General features: G+C 45.2%; 2 protein-coding genes across 8 annotated transcripts in view; one reads left to right on the top strand and one right to left on the bottom strand.

Annotated features, from left to right (window-relative positions):
• Window positions 1-19,072, bottom strand: part of TTC7A (tetratricopeptide repeat domain 7A) — a 168,338-nt gene extending 149,266 nt beyond the window's left edge. Inside the window, exons 1-2 of the mRNA XM_011965760.1 lie at window positions 18,380-19,072; window positions 17,696-17,789 (exon numbers count right to left, since the gene is read on the bottom strand). Coding sequence (XP_011821150.1) covers window positions 17,696-17,777 — 82 coding nt within the window. The 5' untranslated portion in view covers window positions 17,778-17,789; window positions 18,380-19,072. The remainder of the gene's footprint in view (window positions 1-17,695; window positions 17,790-18,379) is intronic.
• The window catches only part of MCFD2 (multiple coagulation factor deficiency 2), a 30,916-nt gene that overhangs the window by 798 nt on the left and 6,620 nt on the right, over window positions 1-23,498 (top strand). Inside the window, exon 1 of one of the 7 annotated variants that reach the window (XM_011965766.1) lies at window positions 18,830-18,962. The exons of 1 other annotated variant lie outside the window; for it this stretch is intronic. The gene's annotated coding sequence lies outside the window, so the exon portion shown is untranslated. Of the gene's footprint in view, window positions 1-18,829; window positions 18,963-19,075; window positions 19,219-20,821; window positions 20,872-23,498 lie in introns of those variants that run through there. 5 more of the 7 variants (XM_011965769.1, XM_011965763.1, XM_011965765.1 and 2 more) reach the window with 5 other exon arrangements.

Genomic DNA, 23,498 nt, shown 5'->3' with positions numbered 1-23,498 from the left:
CGAGCTCACTTTAATCCCGCGCGGAGCCCGGGCGCCTGGGGGCGCCTCGCTTCCCGCCCCCTCCCCATCCCATCGGAGCTCTTGGCCTGGGAGACCACCGCCCGACGACCTGGCTTTGTGTGGTAGCCCCGTCACCGCTGCTGCCCCCGACACGTCACAAAAATGGGGAGAGGCCGGCCGATGGGCCCCAACCCCGACGGCGAGCCTCCTGGGAGGTGGCCTGCTGCGCGAGGACCCAGGCCCGTTCCCAGGCCCGCGACTCTCTGGACGCCCCTCTGCTGAGAGCATTTGTATTTTCTTATTTTAGCGGAGTTCCTCTTTCCAACTTGACTTCCCTGACCCGTTGACCTGTCCTCTGTGGAATCTCAGTTGCCCTGGATTTCTTAAAGGCTTTAGGCTGTTTCACCAACTTGGTATTTATTTATTTCTTCATCCTGGTCTAAGACTGTGATCAAAGCTCTATGGAGCGCTTAGCAGGGTTTATCTCGGCGCTGTGGGGTGCCCAGAAGTTCACAGGACTACGGGGCGGGGCCCGCCGAGGTCCACCCTTGCGAGGAGACTTGTTACAGGGGCCCGGCCCCCGCTGCCTCCGCAGCTCACAGACTAGTGCGGGAGAAGCCACAGCAAGATCTGAAACCAAAAATGCACTTAAGTGACGTATTGTATGGTCGACTGAAGACCCAAAAGACAGCAGGGTCGGGGCAAACTTTTGAGCAGACTCCTAAGAGTTAGAAGGTTCTCTACATCCTCCCTCTGGAGTCTTCACCACTGCCCTAAGTGTTTTTGGACAACTGTAACCGAGGGAAGGTTTTTATGTCAAGCAGAACCCAGGCTCCTAGTGCAGAGGCTCCCATGTGGCCTTTCACATGAAGCCACACAGGGTGATTAGCTGAAGACAGTCTTCCTGTTCCCACTGACCCCCGACTCCACTGTGGAGGCCCTGCTCTCCGGGTTCTAAATGCAGCTCCAGTCCTTGTTTGGTGGGCAGGATTTCCTAACGGTGGGTGCTGCTCTGAGCACCTGGGGACTGTTCTCAACCGCCAGAGGCCAGGAGGTAGATGAAGGGAAGCTGAGGCTGCTCTGGCAGTTGGAATTTAGAGACAGTTTACTCAAGCAGCTTGTTAACTCCTGGCTTACTCCAGCCAACTCCTCAAGCTGGCTTTTTGTTACTCTTTGGCTGCCTTTGATGGTCACCAGAACCGGATTTCACTTGGAGAGAGAGGGTGAATTAGGGTGACCCGAGAACACACTGTGATTTGCCCCACGCCTGGCATTCCTGGGAGTCAGCCCTGAGGCAGGGAGTGAACAGCAGGGTTGATAAGAGGGAGGCGACCTTGGCAGAAATAAGACCTCCCTTCCTGTGTCTTTTTTCCTAGTCCTTTGCCAGCCCTGCCCCCAGGTTGTAGAGCACCTAGTGAACCAACTGTAGAGGGAATCACTGCTTGTTTCTTTGAGGGGGTCACCAACACTCATATATGTGTGGGCATAAAGGAGTGTGAGGAGGAACAGTCCTCATGGCTCACATTTATAATGAGCTGTTCCTCAACACACGCCTGACCCCTGCACAGCTATTTTTCCAGTAGGGACAAAACCCCAGCCCTCTGATGACCAACATTTCTCAGGGGTGTAAAAAACTAGGAACAAGAACCCCCCTCAGCCTCCCAAAGTGCTAGGATTACAGGCTTGAGCCACTGTGCCCAGCCAGTTTTATTCCTTTTCTAGTGCCTTGTTTTAAAGGCTATTGTACAATTTTGGGTAGGGATTTAGATGGGTCAGTCTGAACCTTGATGGGTTTAGCTCCTGTAGAATATCAGTAAAATTTTTATTTTATTTTACTATTATTTTTAATTTATTATTTTGTTTGTAGAGATGGGATCTTTCTGTGTTGCCCAGGCTGGTCTTAAACTCCCAGCCTCAAGCGGTCCTCCCACCCTGGCCTCCCAAAGTGCTTTTTTTTTTTTTGAGACGGACTCTTGCTCTGTTGCCCAGGCTGGAGTGCAGTGGCATGATCTCAGCTCACCACAACCTCCGCCTCCCAGGTTCAAGCAATTCTCCTGCCTCAGCCTCCCGAGTAGCTGGGTCTACAGGCGTGCACCACTATGCTCAGCTAATTTTTGTATTTTTAGTAGAGACAGGGTTTCACTATGTTGGCCAGGTGGTCTCGAACTCCTGACCTCATGATCTGCCCACCTTGGCCTCCCAAAATGCTGGAATTATAGCCATGAGCCACCCCGCCCAGCCTACAAAGTGCTTTGATTGCAGGTATGAACCACCCACCACACAGGGCCAGTAGAATTTTTTGACTGTAAGAGAGCTTCAACTTAATGTTTGATTTACACACCAAAGTACTGATAAATCAATATCCAAATTAGCTATGACCTTATTATGGACAGGAAGGGCCTCAGGGACTAGAAGGAAAAAACCCTCAGGAGAGCATGTCGTGTGGCAACTCCATTCACATAATGAATCCCTCTCTATTAAGTCATTAAAGTATAGTGTCACAAAGTAGAAGAGAATGCCCCTCAGTTGAAGGTCCGAGGCACGGTTTTAGGCTGTGGCCTAGGGAAGTTGTGTTGAGGATGATTAGATAGGCGTATGACCCAAGAAGTGTATTGATATTAAGGGAAAAAAGGTATAATAGTGATCAAGTTTAAGATTGATATTTTGTGCCTATATCCATCAAGTTTGTAAGTTGTCCTTTATGTTTTAGAGAAATGTTTCCTTATGGGTTTAAAGGCAGAATGGGAAATTGAACACCTTCATCGGTGACTTGATTTTTGCTTTTAGTTTCTTAATTCTAGGGTTCTTTCAAAATGTTCAAGGAGGTTTTGGCGATCTGGCCATGGGGCTATTTCCCATTCTAGTTTTTGTTTGCATAATAAATCCCCTATTTCTGGTTTAAGGCCATTCATAAAAAGAGAAAAGAATCCCATCACATCCGCTTCAAGATCTACTCCAGAATTCTGCCACTAGATAGTAAAGGACCTAGCCCTGAAGTCTCCATCAGACTTCTCTCTTTTACATATATACATATGTATTTTTCTTCAGTCCATGACCTGCTGAACAGACTTCTGTCTTGACAAAGAATTAATTAGAGCACATTTTGGTTTCACAGGGAAGACTGAGGATAGCCTCCAAAAGACCTGGACTAACATTCACAGCTTCCCCAAACCCCTTCAGCTTCCTATGCAATCCATGGTCTTTGAAATCACCGTTGGGCCAGGCATGGCAGCTCGTGCCTATAATGCTAACTAACACTTTGGGAGCAGGAGGCGGGAAAATCACTTGAGCCCAGGAGTTCAAGACCAGCCTGGGCAATCTAGTGAGACCCTGTCTCTACAAAATAAATAAAAAAATAATCATTGGGGGGTTTTCCATTCTGACTTTTTCATCGAATGTTTTGCATCTGAGGCTCCAACTGGCATATAAATGAATTGCTATAAATCTGGCTGCTCTGGATTATATGTTCCTAAAACAATTCAAAGTCCCATTTAGGCCTTTGTACAAGGGCTTTCAGCTAAAAATGAAAACAGGGCTTAAAATCCCCCATAGAGTTTTATTTTTATTTTTTTTTTCTATTCTGAAGTTAAGTGAGCTTTGGGGTATTTAGCCAGCCAAGAGGAAAGGGCCCGAGGTAGGGAAAAGGGCAGAGATGGAGGAGCATAGGGTAGGGGAAAAGAAATAGGTCTCAGCTGTGATATTGGGGCAGGGGAGGTCTAAAAGATAGTTTTAAGTAGTTCAGCTTTTTATTTTGCTTTGGCCAAGAAATCTGTTAAGGAAGTAATTTTTGGGTCTGGGTGTGGTGGCTCACTCCTGTAATCCTAGCACTTTGGGAGGCCGAAGTGGGCAGATCACTTGAGCTCAGGAGTTCAAGACCAGCCTGGGCAATATGGCAAAATCCCATCTCTACAAAAAATACAAAAATTAGCCTGGCACGGTGGGCAGGTGCCTGCGGTCCCAGCTACTTGAGGGGCTGAGGTGGGAGGATCGTTTGAGCCCAGGAGGCAGAGGTTGCAGTGAGCTGAGATCGTGCCACTGCACTCCAGCCTGGGTGACAGAGAGCCTATCTCAAAAAAAAAAAAAAAAAAGAATTTTGGAATCCTATTTCTTTTGTATGCTTGCTCATGCTAATGAAAAAAATGAAGACCATTGGATGTTTAGAATTGTGTTCACCTTGCAATCTAAAGTGAATACTTTTGTTCATATCAGAAATTCCTCATAGTGGCTACTGCAATGCTAAATTATATTTGGGGAAATGATGATGCTATCTAGACAAGTAAGTGTACACATTTGGGTGACAGCATAAATACATGCAAGAAGCAGAAGTCTGGCCTGAGGAAGCCATAGACAGGTTGATACTGAGACAGACCCATGAGAGTCTGCGAATGGTGAGCTGACAGTTGCTTGTGTATCCTGTGGCTCAGGACTCCCCAGCCTCATAGCTAGACCTTTTCCAACTGTAACCCTGATGAATTTACAGTTCCCAGCAGACAGAGGGTCCAGAAAGATTGTCCTGAACCACACTCTTAAAGACAAAATAAGACACGTCTGAGAAAAGTTCTCATAAAGTTTTGATCAGAGACAAAATTTGTCCCTGGGCCAGCTAAGGGACAGACTTAATGAGACCTACACTTGTCCTCTTCATTAAAAACTTTCCTCTTACAGATGCACAACAAAAAAATGACAAGGATGAACACAGACAAGTAGTAGCGTTGTTAGTAATAAGGCAGATATCCACCAAGGAGAAAATATTTTCAAATATGGTCAGATAATCAAAGGGTTCTTTATTGGTAGAAGAGAAAACAGGCTCAGTTTGCGAAGCTAAATAAGCAGATATATTTATTTCTTATTATTTTTTATGTTTTTAGAGACAGGGTCTTGCTCTGTCACCTGGGCTGGAGTGCTGTGGTGCAATTATAGCTCACTGCAGCCTTCAACTCCTGGGCTCAAGCCATCCTCCAGTCTCAGCCTCCCAAGTAGCTGGGACTACAGGCACACGTCACCACCCCCAGCTATGTTTTCTAATTTTTTTAGAGACTGAATCTTGCTATGTTGCCCAGGCTGGTCTCAAAACTCCTGGCCACTAGCAATCCTCCCACCTCGGCCTCCCTAGTCTCTAGGATTATAGGTGTGAGCCATCACACCTAAGAGAAAAATTAAAAAAAGAAATTGGAGCTTGGGTCCAATGCAAGACTTGCATCTCTCATTGTTTCAGTCTGAAAGAACTCCAAGCAGGAAGCTTAAGAGTCTCAGAGGATCACCCTATTTCTGAGTCAGGGGTCTTGGACTGCAGTGTTGAGGAGGTCTCAGTTGGATCACTGCGGGCCTCAATAATTGAATGCTGGCTCCCTAAAAATACCATCAAGACAATTTTTATGATAACACAAAGCTTAGCTTGTTCTCATGGCAGGAAGGGAGAACACTACCCTGACAGAGTCATAGCAGTATCTGGAATAGGGAAAGCAAAGTTGGAGTAATTATAAAGTGTTGAGGTCTGTTTTATTTTTTTATTTTTATTTTTTTGCTTAAGCTCAGTGGCAAGAAAGGAGTTTATTTTAAAGCAGCTCTTCCAATGACGGGACTTGATTAGGACTGGGCAAGGATCATGATACAATAGTATCATAGCTCACTGTAGCCATGAACTTCTGGGCTCAGGATGAAGGAGTGTGGGGAGGAACAGTCGTCATGGCTCACATTTGTAATGAGCTGTTCCTGAACACACGCCTGACCCCTTCACAGCTCTTTTCCAGCAGAGACAATACTTCAGCCTTCTAGTGACCAATGCTTCTCAGGGGTGTTGGTCTAGTAATCAAAGGCCTTAAAGAGCAGTAGTCTTAGGGCCAAGCATGGTGGCTCATGCCTGTACTCCCAGAACTTTGGGAGGCCGAGGCGGGCAGATCATGAGGTCAAGAGATTGAGACCATCCTGACCAACATGGTGAAACCCTGTCTCTACTAAAAATACAGAAATTAGCTGGACATGGTGGTGCACACCTGTAGTTCCAGCTACTCGGGAGGCTGAGGCAAGAGAATTGGTTGAACCAAGGAGGCAGAGGTTACAGTGAGCCGAGATGGTGCCACTGCACTCCAGCCTGGCGACAGAGTGAGACTCAGTCTCAAAAAAAAGAGCAGTAGTCTTCATACCTTGTTCCAGGATTGGGATTGTTGGGACAGGGCAAAGTGATGGTTTTGAAGTGAGGGTTTTTTTGTTTGTTTTTGTTTTTGAGACGGAGTCTCCCTCTGTCATCCAGGCTCACTGCAACCTATGCGGGGAGGGTTTTTAAAGTGTTTTAGAGAATAAAAAGCAGTTTGAGACTATCTATTGAAAAGTCACAGGCCGGGAAAGGTGGCTCACGCCTGTAATCCCAGCAATTTGGGAGGTTAAGGTGGTTGGATCACTTGAGGTCAGGAGTTCGAAATCAGCCAGTTCAAGACCAGCCTGGCCAACATGGCAAAACCCCATCTCTACAAAAAACACAAAACTTAGCTGGGCGTGGTGGCATGCATCTATAATACCAGCAATTCAGGTGGCTGATGCACAAGAATCGCTTGAACCCAGAAGGCAGAGGTTACAGTGAGCTAAGATCGTGCCACTGCACTCCAGCCTGAGCAACAGAACAAGACTGTCTCAAAAACAAAAGTCATCGAGTTCATTTAAATGGTTTCTTCTGAAAACTTCTGCAAAAAACAATGAAGTTATTTACAACTTTCATCATCCTGGGTAAGAGTTTCCTGCATAGTAATATCATGTCAATGTCAACAGTACCCTGGGTGTAGATGGTTTCTGTTCTTCCTGTGTACTGACTTAAAAATTTACTTTGGATGATTATTATGACATTCTCCTCGCCTTCATCAAATCATTCTTATACTAGTTGCCACAGTGGCTGTGAATAGTTGGGCTGGAGGTCACAAAGTGCCCCCAGCCATCAGAAGTAGAGCACCAAGTCTAATGAGATGTCCTTCCCACCTTCTACTCTGGCCTCTTCTTTCATAGTTACCATGTGGGGTCCCCCAGAGCCCTGTGTTCCCAGCACATGCTAGATTTCTGACCAGTGCTCTGCCTTTTATGACACTTCACCTTGCTGTCACCCTAGAAATCCTAAATTTAAATATGAATTAAACCTTTGCTTCATGATCAACAGTCATTTCAGCCACTCAGATCATCAGTATATGTGATGTAGAGCACAATGACAACTGCCTTCCCAATTTTATGTAGTCATGTGCATGGCCCAGGATCTTTACATTCAGAAATCAACTTTTACTCATTACCATGATCATTGGCTCAGAGCGTATCTTGCCCATGTTATCTTATGTCTTACTTAATTTCAACACTGAACCAGCCCTCCCAGAATGTTGACATTAAAACTCTGACAGGAGCTCGCTATATGGTCTTTTCCTTTGACAGCTGCCTGAAAAACTACATGTAATCATTACGCTAAGAGATGAAGTCCTACAAAGGCAAGCTTCAAAATCATGAATTCTTTGTGCTGGCACATAGTAGGCACTCAGTAATTATGTTATATTAATTTTAGAATCTCAGAGTGTTGAAGATTTTCCCACACTTGGAAGACAAGAGCTTTGGGGTGTTTTTTATCCCCAGCCACTCACTTCATGATTGAGATACCAGTATCTCTCCACGCGCTACGCGCTGCCCTCCCTCCCACCATCCCAGTCCCTTCTGTTCCTCAGGGTCCCAGGTGACTCCCGTTTCTCGTTAGTGGCTTCTGTGTCATTTTGCAAGACTGCTACAATGGGCCCCTCTCCAGAGCAGGAGCCCATGATTTCTCCATCTTGCCCAGTGCTGGTTCTCTGCCCAGCTACTGCCATCCTGAGGGAGAGAAGCCACCCCAACCCGCAAGGGCTCAGAGCCTTTTCAGCGCAGCTTGGCTGGTCTGGTTTTATGTCCCACCACTCCTAAGGCTAGCCTTGAGGGTCTAGCCACTCAGAGATTACAGCGGTTTTGAGCCTTAAAACACAGCTTTGCTCCATCTGTTTTTCTTTTCTTTTCTTTTTTTTTGAGATGGAGTCTCACTCTGTTGCCCAGGCTGGAGTGCAGTGGCACGATCTGTGCTCACTGCAACCTCTGCCTCCCGGGTTCAAGCGATCTTCCTGCCTCAGCTGCTTGAGTAGCTGGGACTACAAGCATGCACCACCACGCTTGGCTAATTTTTGTATTTTTAGCAGAGATGGGGTTTCACCTTGTTGGCCAAACTGGTCTCCAACGCCTAACCTCAGTGATCCACCCGTCTCGGCCTCCCAAAATGCTGAGACTATAGGCCTGAGCCACTGCACCTGGCCTCCACCTGCTTCTAAATTAATCTGTCTTTCTTTCTTTTCTTCCTCTTTTTCTTCTCTTTTAAAACATTTTTGTTGGCCGGGCGCGGTGGCTCAAGCCTGTAATCCCAGCACTTTGGGAGGCCGAGACGGGTGGATCACGAGGTCAGGAGATTGAGACCATCCTGGCTAACACGGTGAAACCCCGTCTCTACTAAAAAATACAAAAAACTAGCCGGGCGAGGTGGCAGGCGTCTGTAGTCCCAGCTACTCGGGAGGCTGAGGCAGGAGAATGACATAAACCTGGGAGGCGGAGCTTGCAGTGAGCTGAGATCCGGCCACTGCACCCCAGCCTGGGTGACAGAGTGAGACTCCGTCTTTAAAAAAAAAAAAAAAAAAAAAAAAAATTTTGTTGTAAAAAATAACACAAAGGAAAGTGCATACATGTAATTATTATACAGCAAACTCTTATTAACCATCAACTAGGGTCAATAAATAAGGTTTCAGGCTGGGCACAATGGCTCATGCCTGTAATCCCAGCACTTTGGGAGGCCAAGGTGCGAGGGTCATATGAGGTCAAGAGTTTGAGACCAGCCTGGTCAACATGGTGAAACCCCATCTGTACTAAAGATACAAAAATTAGCCAAGTGTGGTGGGGGCACCAGTAATCCCAGCTACTTGGGAGGCTGAGGCACAGGAATTGCTGGAACCCAGGAGGCAGAGGTTGCAGTGAGTAGAGACCCCGCCACTGCACTCCAGCCTGGGTGACAGAGCAAGACTCTGTCTCAAAAAAAAGAATCCCAGAAGCCCTACATTGCTTTCTGATATCTTTTCTCAGATTTAGGAAGTTTTTTCTATTCCTAGTTTGGTAAAGGTTTTTAAGAAACATCATGAATGAAATTGAATTTTACGAATACTTTTTTGCACTTACCGAGATTGTCATATTTTTCTCCCTTAGATCTATTAACATGGTGAAATACTTTGATTTCAAAGGTTAAACCATCCTCACATTTCTGGAATCAACTTAGTTGTATTAATTTCCTATCGCTTCTGTAACAAATTAGCACACATTTAAATGGCTTTAAACAACATGTATTCATTATCTTAAAATTCCTGAGGTCAGAAGTTCAAAGTGGGTCTTATGAACTAAATCAAGGAGTTGGCAGAGCTGCATTTCTTCTCAAATCTACTACTGATAATTTGTCAGGGATTTAACAATTTTATTGATTTTTTTTGTCTCTGTTTTTGTTTGTTTTTACCCCAAAGAACCAGTTGGCCTCTAGAAACATGAATAGAGAAGATCAGTTCTAGAGGCCAACTGCATTCCTTGGCTGGTAGCCCCTTTCTACATCTTCAAAGCTCATCATTCCAACCTCTGCTTCCAAGGGCACCTCTACTCTCTAACTCTGACCCTCCTGTTTCCTTCTTAGAAAGACTCTTGTGATTATACTGGGCTCATGGAGATCATCCAAGATAATCTCCCCATCTCAAGGTCCTCAATTTAATCACTCTGCAAAGTCCTTTTTGCCATGTAAAATAACATTCGGTCTGGGCATAGTGGCTCATGGCTGTAAAACCAGCACTTTCAGAAGCTGAGGCAAGAGGATCGCTTGAGACCAGGAGTTCGAGACTAGCCTGGGCAATATAGCCAGACCTTGTCTCTATTTAAAATAAATTATTTTTAATTAGCTAGGCATGATGGTATATGCCTATAATCCCAGCTGCAGCTGAAAGCTGCAGTGAGCCATGATTGCACCACTGCACTCCTAAATAAATAAAATTCATAGATTTCAGGGATTAGGACATAAACATCTTACTCTGCTTCAGCCCAGAGCTCGAGACCAGCCTGGCCACCATGGTGAAACCTTGTCTCTACAAAAAATACAAAAATTAGCCAGGCGTGGTAGCAGTGTGCCTGTAGTCCCAGCTATTCCAGGGCCTGAGGCAGGAGGAATGCTTGAGCCCAGGAGGTTGAGGCCACAGTTTGTTAAGATCATAGTACTGCGCTCCAGCCAGGGTGACAGAGTGAGACCCTATCTTGAGGGAAAAAAAAAAAAAAGAAAGAAAGAAAATATCCAATGAATAGTAAGGTACTCTTATGAATATCACATGGAATATTTTTATTCAAGATTTTCCTCAAGTTTTCTTCTCATATTCTATTAAAAACACTCATGCTCAATATATTTTATAATTTTTCTTTAGAATATTATTATACGCACATACAAAATATAAATTCTTCACAAATATGATTATATTCCACAAATGTAAAACCCAAGCTTTCAGTTAATTGGAGAGCTAAGCTCACAAGAAAGTAGGGAAAATTCTCAATATTCAAAAAATTAAGAAGGAGTTAACTTAGTGGAGAGAAGGGAAGAGTGTTGATGAACTGATACTAAAGCTTCCCTGGGGGGTTTACAGTTTTACTGGTTTACAGGGACTTTGAGTTTTTTTTTTTGGTTCCTTTAGTTGGGTTTTTTTTTTTTTTAAAGAGACAGGATCTCATTCTGTCACCCAGGCTGGAGTGCAGTGGCAGGATCATAGCTCACTGCAGCCTTGACTTCCTGGGCCCAGGCGATCCTCTCATCTCTTCCTCCTGGGTAGCTGGGACTACAGGCCCACACCACCACGCCTGGCTATTTTTCTAAAAATTTTCTATAGGCTGGGGGTGGTGGCTCATGCCTATAATCCCAGCACTTTGGGAGGCTGAGGCGGGTAGATCACCTGAGGTCAGGAGTTTGAGGCCAGTCTGGCCAACAAGGTGAAACCCCATCTCTACTAAAAATACAAAAAAAATTAGCCAGGCGCGGTGGCAGGCACCTGCAATCCCAGCTACTCTGGAGGCTGAGGCAGGAGAATCGCTTGAACCTAGGAGGTGGAGGTTGCAGTGAGCTAAGATCGCGCCACTGCACTCCAGCCTGGGGGACAAGAGCGAGACTTTGTCTCAAAAAAAAAAGTTTTTATATAAAGACAGGGTTGTCCTATGTTGTGCAGGCTGGTCTCAAACTCCTGGACTCAAGCGATTCTCCGGTCTCGGCCTCCCAAGGTGTTAGGATTATAGGCATGAGCCACCACACCTGGCCAACTCTGAGTTTTAATGGAGACTGCAACAAGAGAAGAAATTTGGGGTTAAAAAGAGTGAAGAGACAGATCTGAGACTTTCATATATGACTAGGACTCTCCAAGGCCTAGACCTTCTGTGATATCGTGAAATATATATTTGGTCTTTGACCCTGTTTTCTAGCATACAACTCCTACAATCCTTAAGAGACTCCGCGGTGATGTCTTCTTGTAAGCTAATGGTTGACTGATGGCTGGCAGACCCCAGGTAACTTCAGAACAGCAGCTCTTTACTGGAAAGACCAAGGTGTGATCAGAAGGTTGGGACTCTCAGCCCCACCTCCAACCCCCAGGGAGGAGAGAGGGGCTGAAGGTTAAGTTGATCACCAATGACTAACGGCTTAGTCAATCGTGCCTATGTAATAAAGCCTCCATAAAAACCCAAAAGAACAGGGTTTGGAGAGCTTCCAGAGAGCTGAACACATGGAGGCTGACAGGAAGATGAATGAGAAGACATTCATGGGCTGGGAGGGTGGTGCATTCCAACTCCATGGGGACAGAAGAAGCACCTGTGCTCAGGACCCTTCCAGACCTCACCCAATGTATCTGTTCATCTGGCTGTTTATTTGTTTTCTTTAAAATAGCCTTTGTAATAAACTGTAATAAAGAGGGAGTCTTGGGAACCCCATCTAGAAGCTGTTCGGTCAGATGTTTTAGGGGCCTTGGACTTGTGACTGGTGGTAAGGAGGGGGCTGTTTTATAAAACTGAACCCTCACCCAGCGGTTTCTGAGGCTATCTCTAGGTAGACGGCATCAGAACTGAATTGAATTGGAGGCCCCCCAGCTGGTGTCTGCTGCAGAATTGATGTGCTTGCTCCAGTGTGGGAAGAGCCCCCCGCCCCTCCCCACATTTTGGTAGAGATGTCTTCCGTGTTTTTTGTTGCTGAGTGAGAGAAACTCTGAGTGGTTTCTACCTCTCACAACTTTAGGCATTGAAGTACCTATGAACCAGAAACAAAACTTGCAGAGATGCACAGAGAAACACAGTAAAGCTGTATGTCTTGGCCTAGCCGCTTGACTGGGAAAAATAAAAATTTCCCCTGAGCATTTATAATTACACTCTGCCCGCACTCAGGTCTGGAGTTTAGTCTAATACTACCTATATAAACCAGGGACGCACAAGTTAAAAAAATAACTAAAAATCTATAGCAGGCAGATAGAAGCTAACATCAAATCTCTCTGAGGAAACACAGCCTTAACCCAGGCCACACAGGACTCCCATAAACAAAGCCCCACTAAAAATGAACTCATCAAAAATTATAAAAATGCTCAAGGAAATAATCCACCATGAGTAATTGCTGAGAAATTCTGAGGAGGAAATGGTATAGGCCTAACACAACATTATAGTATCAGCCTGGCACCAATACTCCACGGTTAAAATCTCCAGGTCATCAGAATCTATGTAAGTAACTAAAGTTGTTGTTTGATGACCCTGGCCAGCCTGCTCAAGGGCACGCTTCACACACTAGAATCTTTGCTGGATGCCAGCTAATCAGCTTTCCTCCACTCAAATATAAAACCAAAAAAATCCAAAAACTTATTGTTCCCAGAATGTCTTTAGTTTTTTATTGTTATTTCTCTCTCTTATTTCTTACAGGGGCCCTCACCGACTAGTGTGGGTCGGCTGCACAGCAGGAGGTAAGCACTGGGTGGGCCAGCGAGCATTACCACTTGAGCTCTGCCTCCTGTCAGTGTCAGATCAGTGGTGGCAGCATGAGATTCTTATAGGAACGCAAACCCTACTGTGAAGTGTGCATGTGAGGGATCTAGGTTGCACACTCCTTATGAGAATCTAACCAATGCCTGATGATCTGAGGTGGAACAGTTTCATCTTGAAACCACTGTCCCTTTCCCTACCACTTCCATGGAAAAATTGTCTTCCATGAAACCGGTCCCTGGTGCCAAAAAGTTGGGGATTGCTGTCTTATAAATCCTTTTTTTGTTTATATAGTTTAATGGCTATTTTCTTTAAAGTGAGCATATCATTTGCATGAAGATAACTATTGTCTTTGAGTTATGCTTTGACAAGAGACAAGAGTAGACACTATTGCAGGACTAGAGCATAAGAACTTCAGAGAAGAGAATGACTAGACTATGAAGAGAAAGTATCCTTCAAATAACTAAATTAGACTTGCCCCTGAGTATTTCATGTTCTGGGATGCTATTATAATGGTATTTTAAGCATTTCCATTTCTACTTGCTCATTGCTAATATATAGAAATACCATTAATTGTATATTGTGTCCTGTGACATTGCTAAATCAATAGCTCTAGTAGCTTTTTTCTACGTTATTTAGGATTTTCTATGTGCATGATCATATTATCTGTGAATAAAGGTAGTTTTACTTTTTCTTCTTAGTCTGTATGCCTTTTACATCTTGTTCTCTAATGGCTCAAAGCTCTAGTATAATGAATATACTAAAGCACTTTCAATAGTGTTGGAGGTGGACATCCTTGCTTTGTTTCTGATATTAAGGGAAAAGCATTCAGTCTTCCACTCTAAGAATATTAACTGTGGGTTTTTAACAGGTGCCCTGTCAGGTTGAGAGAGTATCCCTCTATTCCCAGTTTGCTGAAAGTTTTTTTTTTTTTTTTTTTTTTTAAATCATGAATAGGGATTAAATTTTGTCAGATGCCTTTTTAAAATTATCATAGAGTTTTTCTTATGATCATATATTTCTTTAAGTACCGAAGGAAAAGAACTCTGAAGTTTTGTAGACAGCCACATTTTCATTTTAATGTGAGAGTAATACAGATATCCTCAGGCAGGGGAGACCTCAGAAGTTTGCCACACAAAATTCACAATGAAAATGCCTTTGAAGGAGGTGTTCAAGTAGATAGGCAAGTTCAGGAGAAACTTCAAGAGATATGGGATGTCAGGGTGATCAAATTTTTGATAAATGTATCTATTTTTTTTTCTTTTTAAAGGCTAAGACTAAGGCCAGGCATGGTGGCTCACGCCTGTAATCTCAGCACTTTGGGAGGCTGAGACAGGTGGATCGCCTGAGTTCAGAGTTCGAGACCAGCCTGACCAACATGGTGAAACCCCATCTCTACTAAAAATACAAAAAATTAGCTGGGTGTGGTCGTGGTTGCCCGTAATCCCAGCTACTTGGGAGGCTGAGGCAGGAGAACTGCTTGAACCCAGGAGGCAAAGAATACAGTGAGCCAAGATCGTGCCACTGTACTCCAGCCTGGGTGACTGAGCAAGACTCCGTCTCAAAAAAAGGGTAAGACTGAAGAAGAGAATGTTTATCTAGAATAACTAATGTCAAAAACCCCAAACAAGAACAACATGATGAGAGAAGAGAGGCAGGCAAAAGGGATATTAAGGAATGCTAGTTTATGTGACTTAATACATACATTGTGTATTAATGTATACATAATTAATACATATACCTTCCCCCTAACATGAATTTGAAGAAATCAACACAGACTTTTCATTAGGAGTGATGTGTGCTTTGATAAAGTCAGAGATGGAAGAACCAAGGTCATCAAATGCAGATGGCCATCATTTTCACCACCCCAGTTTATAGTATAACTGAATTCAGAACACCACGACACACGCCAACATTCCAAGCTTTTAACACCACAGTTCACCCTTATCAGAAATACGAATAAGGGAGAGAGAAATACAAAGCCCCATCCCAGCTGACAGCAGAGCCTAGAACATGTAACCCATTGAGGTCACCCTCATGCAATGCAAGGGTGACAGAGCAAGACCCTTTCTCTAAACAAAAGAAACTGCAGTTTTTTTGGTGGCAGTGTATTAAGTTCTCATTTGGAGAATCTGGAAACCGCACCCTTGTTCTTTCCTCTAGTTGTGCAGAACGCACACCTTTTGCATCCTACTCCCCGTTGGAAGGAATTTCAGGGTTCAGAGATTACCACAGGGCTGAACAGCAACAGACTGTTGTTGACCAGGCTTGAGATTTTAGGGACACAGGATTACCTCAATCATTTGTTAGACTTCCGATCAATTTCATGTATCGTAATCACAAAGAACTTATCTAAAATCTTATTTATTTATTTAGAGACAGAGTTTAGCTCTTGTTGCCCAGGCTGAAGTGCAATGGTGCGATATCTGCTCACCTCAACCTCTGACTCCTGGGTTCAAGCAATTCTCCTGCTTCAGCCTCCCAAGTATCTGGGATTACAAGCATGCGCCACCACACCCAGCTAATTTTGTATTTTTAGTAGAGACGGGATTTCACCATGTTGGCCAGGCTGGTCTCGAACTCCTGACCTCAGGTGATTTGCCGCCTCAGCCTCCCAAAGTGCTGGGATTACAGGCATGAGCCACCTCGCCCGGCCTATCTAGAGTCTTTAAATTGTTTTTATGCAATATTTTTCTATTTATTTTTCCAAATAAGTAATACATAGTTTACAAAATCAAAGCAATACTAAAAAGGTGTAAATTGAAATCTTATTCTCACCCCTATTCTCATCCACTCTAGAATCCCCTACATAGGTAAAACATTGTCTTGAGACAATTCAAAACAGCTGAGGAAAGAGATGCCGCCTAGAGGCCATTCTAGTATCTTAGGATGGCCGTCCTATCTCCTGATAGAGCTACCTCTTTGTCTCTACTTGTACTAGTTTCAACCTGAGGACACAAAGTAAATGGGGTATTTCAGCAAGGTTCCAAGTTATGAGACTCTCGGCCAACTTAAATAGTAGGCTGCAGGTAAAGAGATCCTCTCTTACCAAGTCCTTACTTTCTTTAATCTCTGCTTTCAAATTAGTTATTTCTAATCTAGAGTTGCCCCTCTCTTGAAGGAGTTTGCTGAAAGCTACTAAAAAAGGCAATACTCACTAATGTTCCACATTGCTCCTGAGATTTCTCCAAAAATATAGCTTTGGTTGGCATGTAGTCTGTATCCAAGGTCCAGCAAGTGACAGTTTCACTACTGCTTATAAGTGTCACCAACTTTCCAGTTTGAAATAGAGTCTTTTAACACTGGCTACCTTAACCTCCAGTTAGCCAATTCCACATTTTAGTATCTTGTTTTTAGCATCCTGCTGCTGTACCAAATTATTTGCCTGTTAGGAATGGGTTCAGCTACAAGTTACAGAACACTCACTATAAAATGACTTAATCAAAGGTGGCTTCTCACTCATGGACCATAGCGGGGCAAGAATGGAAGCAGGATGGTCAGTTAGGAAGCTCTCTCTCAAGTAGTCCGGCAGTATCATCTACTACTGGACTAGAATGGTTTAGTGGAGGTGGAAAGAAGTCAAAGACTCAGGATATACTTTGATAGCATCAACAGGCTTTGCTAAAGGATTTAAAGGTAAAGGAATGAGAGAAATCAAGAATAGCTCATAGAATTTTAGCTTGAACAACAGAATGAGTAGCAGTGACATTTACTAAAATGGACAAGACTGAGAGAGGTGCAGTTTGGGGGTGAAAATCAAGATTTTGGGGGGACACATTACGTTTGAGATGCCAGTCTGACATTCATATGGAGACATCAAGTAGGCAGTTATTTACAGGAGTTAGGAATTACACACAGAGGTCACTGTCAGAGAGACATATTTTGGAGTCATCTATTTATAAATGGTATCTAAAGCATAGGACTAGGTAAACTCACACAGGAAGAGAGGGTAGAGAAGGTGACTCAGGACAGAACCCTGGACACTTTGATATTTATAGGTTGAGAAGCCAATTAAGAAGCCCAAGAAAGGATAACCAGAGAGGTAGCAGGAGGACCCAGAGTGTGTGGTGTCAGAAAACAAGAGAAGAAAGTGTTTCTAAGTGAGAGTGGTTGGCTTTGATAAAACAGTGTTGAGAGGGCAAGTAAAATAAAAACAAGAGATCAAAGAGACCACTAGATTTGCATGGAGATTGCAGTTTCAGTGGTATGGTGGGGGAGAAAATAGAGCAAGTTTATATGTTGATGGGAATTATCTGGTAGAGAGGGAGTGACTGTCGATTCAAGAGAGACGTAACAGAGGATAACATCCATAGGAAAAAAATGAAAGCAATGGCTAGAATGAGGACACTTTATCCATCTACCAGACACTAGCTTCTTGACACTTCATTTGTCTTATTTATATCTCTAGTAGCTCCTAGTAGAGTGCATAGTACATAGAAGATATTCAAGAAATGTTATTGAATTAATGAATAAATGAACAAAGGGAGGGGTGGATGAATGGATGAAGAGATGGATGAATGGCAGGTGCAGGGTAGAAGGAACTAGATCAAACTAACCCAAAGTTCAGAGTAAGGAAAGAAGAATGGGTCTTGAATTAATAGAGTTTCCTCAAAACTTAGGGATTCTTTGTCCCGGTGCGGTGGCTCACCCCTGTAATCACAGCACTTTGGGAGGCGGAGGTGGTGGGAGAATTGCTTGAACCCAGGAGTTCGAGACGAGCTGAGCAACATGGAGATTCTTTTCTTTTAAAAAAGAAAAAAACATTAGGGATTATGGGATTTTTCTCAGGGATGGGGTGACAGATTTCAATCTCAGATGAAGGTGGGAAAAGGTATGAGACAGTCAATGGCAGTGGCGTTAGCCAACTTTCAAGGCATCTAACTACTTAGCCACTTCCTTTGTCTTTCCTGTCCGGACCCAGGCTCATCTGAAAAACGATTATGCACCTTTATGGACAGAAATGGGAGAAGGGCTTTAAAAAAAACCACGGTCCTGCCGGGCGCGGTGGCTCACGCCTGTAATCCCAGCACTTTGGGAGGCTGAGGCGGGAGGATCAAGAGGTCAGCAGTTCGAGACCAGCCTAGCCAACATAGTGAAACCCCGTCTCTACTAAAAATACAAAAATTAGCCGGGCATGGTGGCGGGCGCCTGTAATCCCAGCTACTCGGGAGGCTGAGGTAGGAGAATAGCTTGAACCTGGGAGGCAGAGGTTGCAGTGAGCCAAGATTACGCCACTGCACTCCAGCCTGGGATAGAGCGAGACTCCGTCTCAAAACAAAAAAACGAAACGACCGTCCTACACTATTTATCCATCAGGTTAATAGATACTCACTGAATGTTAATCTTGTATAGGAGCACAGGTGTAAGGGCAGGATTATACAGGGATGATGTTTTCGTTTCCCTATTTGTTCATGAGTCTGTTTTTAAGTAATTTGTCCTCTCTTGAATGACAAAAGCTGCTGACTTCACGAACGGTACAGGGAAAGTGGTATTTGAACTGGGTCGCATAGTCTTGCTGGGACTCCTGTGGAAGCGAACAGGTAGGTACAGCAGCTGCCGCAACTTGTGCAGTGGGGCTGGCAGAAGCTGGAAGCAGGCAATCTTGAAACGTAGCGTCCAAGGCCGGCTCCGGCGTGTTCTGGTCATTTCATCAGGAAGGAATTAGCATTCCTATTATCTTTCTTCCCAACTTGCTGCAGGACGAACCAAGAGACCTGAACCAATGCCCTGTATAGCAGAGGCGGAGCGGAGTTGGGAGCCGGCTTTGGAGTCCGCCCCATCCGGATCCGCCATCCTACGTCGCACGTGGAACTGCGTCCCTGAGGGCTTCCGGGGTTGCCTAGCAACCTGCCGGGCCCCTAGGGCGTCCAGCGGCCCAACTGGAGTGGAGCCGAGTGTCGCCCTCGGGAAAGCAGGTAGAGGAACTACGTCAGTCCCGCCTGTGCTGGGCGCGGGCCCATTACACGTGGACTCACGCGAGCCTTCCTCACAGCCCGCCGTCGCGCAGCGGGAGGGGCCCGGCGGCGCCAATGGGCGAGCGGTAGGGAGCGCGCGTGCGCAGGCTAGGTTGGGGGGGAGGGGGCGGGGCGAGGCCGAGGAAGAGCGTTCTGGGGACGGGGGCTGGTGAGGCTCACGTTGGAGGGCTTCGCGTCTGCCTCGGAGACCGTAAGGGTGAGTGAACTAGCGCACAGTCCTCAGCGGGCGGGATCCCGGCGCCTCTCCTTTGGGCTGGGGGCTTGGGCTCAAGGTGAGAGGCTGGAGCGGTCTAGGGGCGGGGGCTGGGCCCCCAGGCGGTCTCGGGACGCTTAAACGGCTAGGAGCACGGCCTGTCTCCCAGGGCGGAAGCCTGTGCCCCATCTGGGCTCTGGAGCCAGACGGGGCCGGCTGGGCAGATCTCCGCCCCCTTCGCTGGTCCCTGGGGGCCCCAGGATCGGCCTGTGGGACCAGCTGTGTCGGGTGGACACTGTTCCTGGCCCGGACCAAAAGCAGCGGGCTGGAGGCGTTACTCTCCATCTACTCCTTGTTCCCCCATCTCCCTCTGGGGGAAACCTCGGGTCCTGTCGTGCCCGGCGGGGGAAGCTGATCTCCTATTGTATTCCCTCTCTGGGCATGGCAGTGCCATCCACCCAGGTGCCCAAGCCAGAACTGGGCATCATTCTCACTTGCTGCACTTCTTTACCCACCCACATCTAATCCCTCGCAAAGCTGTCTTGGATACGTTCATTCTCCAGTCCCATCCCCCTACCCTACCTAGTTCAGGCCACCTTTTCTCCTCTGAACTACTTCGGTGTCTTCCTGATGATGCCTGCATCTCTTCTTCATCCTTATAGTTTGTACTATACAGAGAGGCTAGAGCTGTGGTCTTAAAACAGAAATCTGATCATGTCATCAGAACCGTCCCCCTCTTCCCTTACCACCCTTCGTTGGATTCTCATTGCTTTTCCAAGCTCTTGAACAGAGCTTACAAAGCCCTTCATGACCTGTCTTCTTTTAACTTTAGATTCATTTGTCTCCACTCTACTGTGTCTTCAACCATACTGTATCTTTTTTGGTTCTTGGATCAGAACAAGTTCCTTCTGGGTTTACATGTTCCTTCAATATGTTCGTCATGTCTGAGGCACTGTCCTTTGGTTGAAATAATCCTTCTTATCCTTCATGTGTTATTTCAGTTGTGAGTTGGTGATTTGGTGGTACCCCATGGGTGTCTGCCTGCTGGTCTCTCTTTTCTGCCAGGTTGTAATCTGTGTGAGAGGAGTTTATCGAGGTCATATTACTATCTTCAGCACCTTGTGCTATTAGTACGGTAATTAAATGTATAAATGAAGCATGGGTGCTCCTTGGGCTCCCTAGATGAACAAATAGATCAAGTTATTAATATTAAATACCTGCTAAACCCTCAGTCCGTGTAGAGGTTTCTTTAGCCTAGAAAGTTGGTTATTTTCTTGCCTTTGTTGCAGAACCATAACAGGGGTAAGTGAGAAAGTACTGGTCAGTTTTTCTTTGGCATTGGCTGTGGGTACAGGATGTCTGGATGTTGGTGAGTGTGGCTGCTTTGGGTTTGAATTCTTAACCAAGGGCCCCTGATCTGAGGGAGAAGCTGCTACTAGCTGCTGGCAGGAAGGCTGGCCCCAAACTCTTAGTGCTGATAGGACTGATAACACAACAGGAGGGAAGGGGTGGGCCAGGTCAAACCACTGGAAGTCCCCAAAGGAGGTTCCAACTTAGGCTAGATCTGCTGTGGGATAGGGAACCATACACCTAGGTGCCAAGACTCACTGCCCTGATTCAACCATGAGCCAGGTCAGCTCAGCAGAAATCAATAAGGTAAATGAGAGACAGAGGAGCGAGGGTCCTGACTCTCAGAGAGGTAGAAAAAGAGAAAAATGGAAAAGGAAAACAACCTGTGATCGTATGTTCAGGTCAAATGAGTGTGAGAGGCTGCAGACTGAGGTCAGATGAGAGAGCAATTGGTGTTGGCTGGAAGAATCCTGAGGTGACATTTGAACCTGTCCTGGAAGGAAGGTGGAGATGGACAGATGGAACTAGTAGGAGGGGAGGCTGTGGTCCAGGAAGAGGCTGGCAGAGCAGGAGGGGAGCACTGTAACAGCCAAGGCACTGGGAGGCGCACTGCTGCTGATGGTCCAGCACTGCCCTCCCAGGACTGAGGCTGCGCCTTGTGAGGGCTGTCTCAAGGTATGGGTTGTGCTCTGAAGTCCCTTTGCAGAAATCTCTCCTCCCTTGCGTTTTTCTTCAGCCTGGCCTTTATAATTTCCTAAAGAAGGCCAATGAGCTGGGGCTTATCTTCAGTCTGTTTGCCCATGGCCTTGAGCTAAGTAGTTAGAACGTGGATGATGCAACCTGTTATTTGGGCAGAGGGAGTTGCTTATGCTTTCTTTTCACTGTCAGCAGTTTAATTTGTTATGTGGCAGTTAGATTCCCTGTTTTCTATCTTTTCCTCCCTTGCCTGCCTTCCTTCCTTTCTTCCTCTCTCTTTTTTTTCTTTTTTTTTTTTTAATTAGAGAGGGAGTCTCGCCATGTTGTCCAGGCTGGTCTTGAACTCCTGGGCTCAAGTGATTCACTTGCCTCAGCCTCTCAAAGTATTAAGATTACAGGCATGAGCCACCATGCCCAGCCTGATTTCCTGTTTTCAATGTACCGCTTGGAGGAATTTTTTTTCTGTATGTTTATTGATTTGGCTTTTGTTACATTCCAATAGTTAGAAACCTGCAACACCAAACCAAAATGAGACAAGTTCAAAAATCAGTGGTTCTTGGCCTTTATCCTGCCTCCCTTAAAGAAGGGATAATTTGGACTCATAGTTACTATATTATTAATCACTTGGTTGCTTTTTGATGTTATCTAAATAGAATTTCCCCCGCCCCCGACACACACACACCAAATGGATATGTTAAGCATCCAATCACATAGTTGGAGGAAATGGTGCCATGGGTTCCATGATAGATATCTCCAAAAGAAAAGTTTCATCTTCAGTTACAGTGACATTAAAAATTGGCAGCATATCTGCAAAGGTGGTCCCCCCAGCTCCCCAAGGACCGTGGCACACAGGCTAAGAACCAGCAGCTTCTGTTCCAGGCACTGTGCCTCATACTAGGAATGTGGATTCAGTCCAAGTCCTCTCGAAGCCCGTCCAGCAAGGGGCACTGACAAGTAATCAGGCAGTTTTTCAAGAATTCATTAACACACAAGAAAACAAAAGAAAAAAAAAAGAATTCGTTTGCAGCTGTCATCACTTGTGGACAGGAGCGTTCTGAAAGGAAGCACTTGGAAGCCTGCAGGAAGAATACCTACGCTAGACTTGGAAAGGCCTCACTAGAGGAAGAGACATTTGATGTAAATGAGTCTAAAAGGCTTAGGAGGAGCTGGATTCCCTTCTCTGATCCTTCCTGTCCCAGAACTCTAAGATGTGTGGTCAGAACAAGTTGTTCTGCTATGGCCTAGGCAGTCACTGCTAGGAGTTACCTGAAGCCTTGTTTTCTGGTACCAGGTACAGTGGCAGTGGCCTTATCAGGGTCTGGACACTTTTTTTTTTTTATTTTTTTGAGACAGTCTCATTCTGTTGCCCAGGTTGGAGTACAGTAGTGTGATCTTGGCTCACAGCAACCTCTGTCTCCTCTGTCTCCTGGGTTCAAGCGATTCTTGTGCCTCAGCCTCCCAAATAGCTGGGATTACAGGTACACGCCACCATGCCCATCAAATTTTTTTTGTACTTTTAGTAGAGAGGGGTTTCACCGTGTTAGCCAGGCCAGTCTCAAACTCCTGACCTCAAGTGATCTGCCCACCTCGGCCTTCCAAAGTGCTGGGATCATAGACGTGAGCCATTGTTCCTGGCCAAGGTCTGGGCACTTTTATTTGGTAAAATTGGAAGTGTCGTTTCTGTTTCTAAATTATTTTCTGGAGATAAGAATTAACCGGAAACTCCTTTTGTATCCCATCCATATAGTATTGGGACAAAATTATGGGATAGATTACATTGAATACATATTCATAAAAAAATGTAGCGATTGCAAGCTCCCCCTTCCTGGTTCACGCCTTTCTCTTGCCTCAGCCTCCCGAGTAGCTGGGACTACAGGCCCCCGCCACCACACCTGGCTAATTTTTATTTTTGTATTTTTAGTAGAGACGGGGTTTCACCATGTTAGCCAGGATGGTCTCAACTCCTGACCTCATGATCCACCCACCTTGGCCTCCCAAAGTGCTGGGATTACAGGCGTGAGCCACCGTGCCCGGCCGAAAATCACAATTCTAATCTCATGTCTCAAGATAATCTTTGTTATTAGTGTATGAAATACACATTTTTATTTTACAAAAGTGTAATATTATTTATAGCTTTTTTGCAGCCTGTTCTTTTTCATTCAATATATATTGAGCATTCATTCCTATTACGTATGATAGATTGCTTTTTTTTTTTTTTTTTTTTTTTTTTTTTTTTT

The sequence above is a fragment of the Mandrillus leucophaeus genome, unplaced genomic scaffold (assembly GCF_000951045.1).
Source record: "Mandrillus leucophaeus isolate KB7577 unplaced genomic scaffold, Mleu.le_1.0 Scaffold736, whole genome shotgun sequence".
NCBI classification, from domain to species: Eukaryota; Metazoa; Chordata; class Mammalia; order Primates; family Cercopithecidae; genus Mandrillus; species Mandrillus leucophaeus.
The sequence above is the reverse complement of the archived record's forward strand: the minus strand, read 5'-3'. Positions and strand labels throughout refer to the sequence as shown.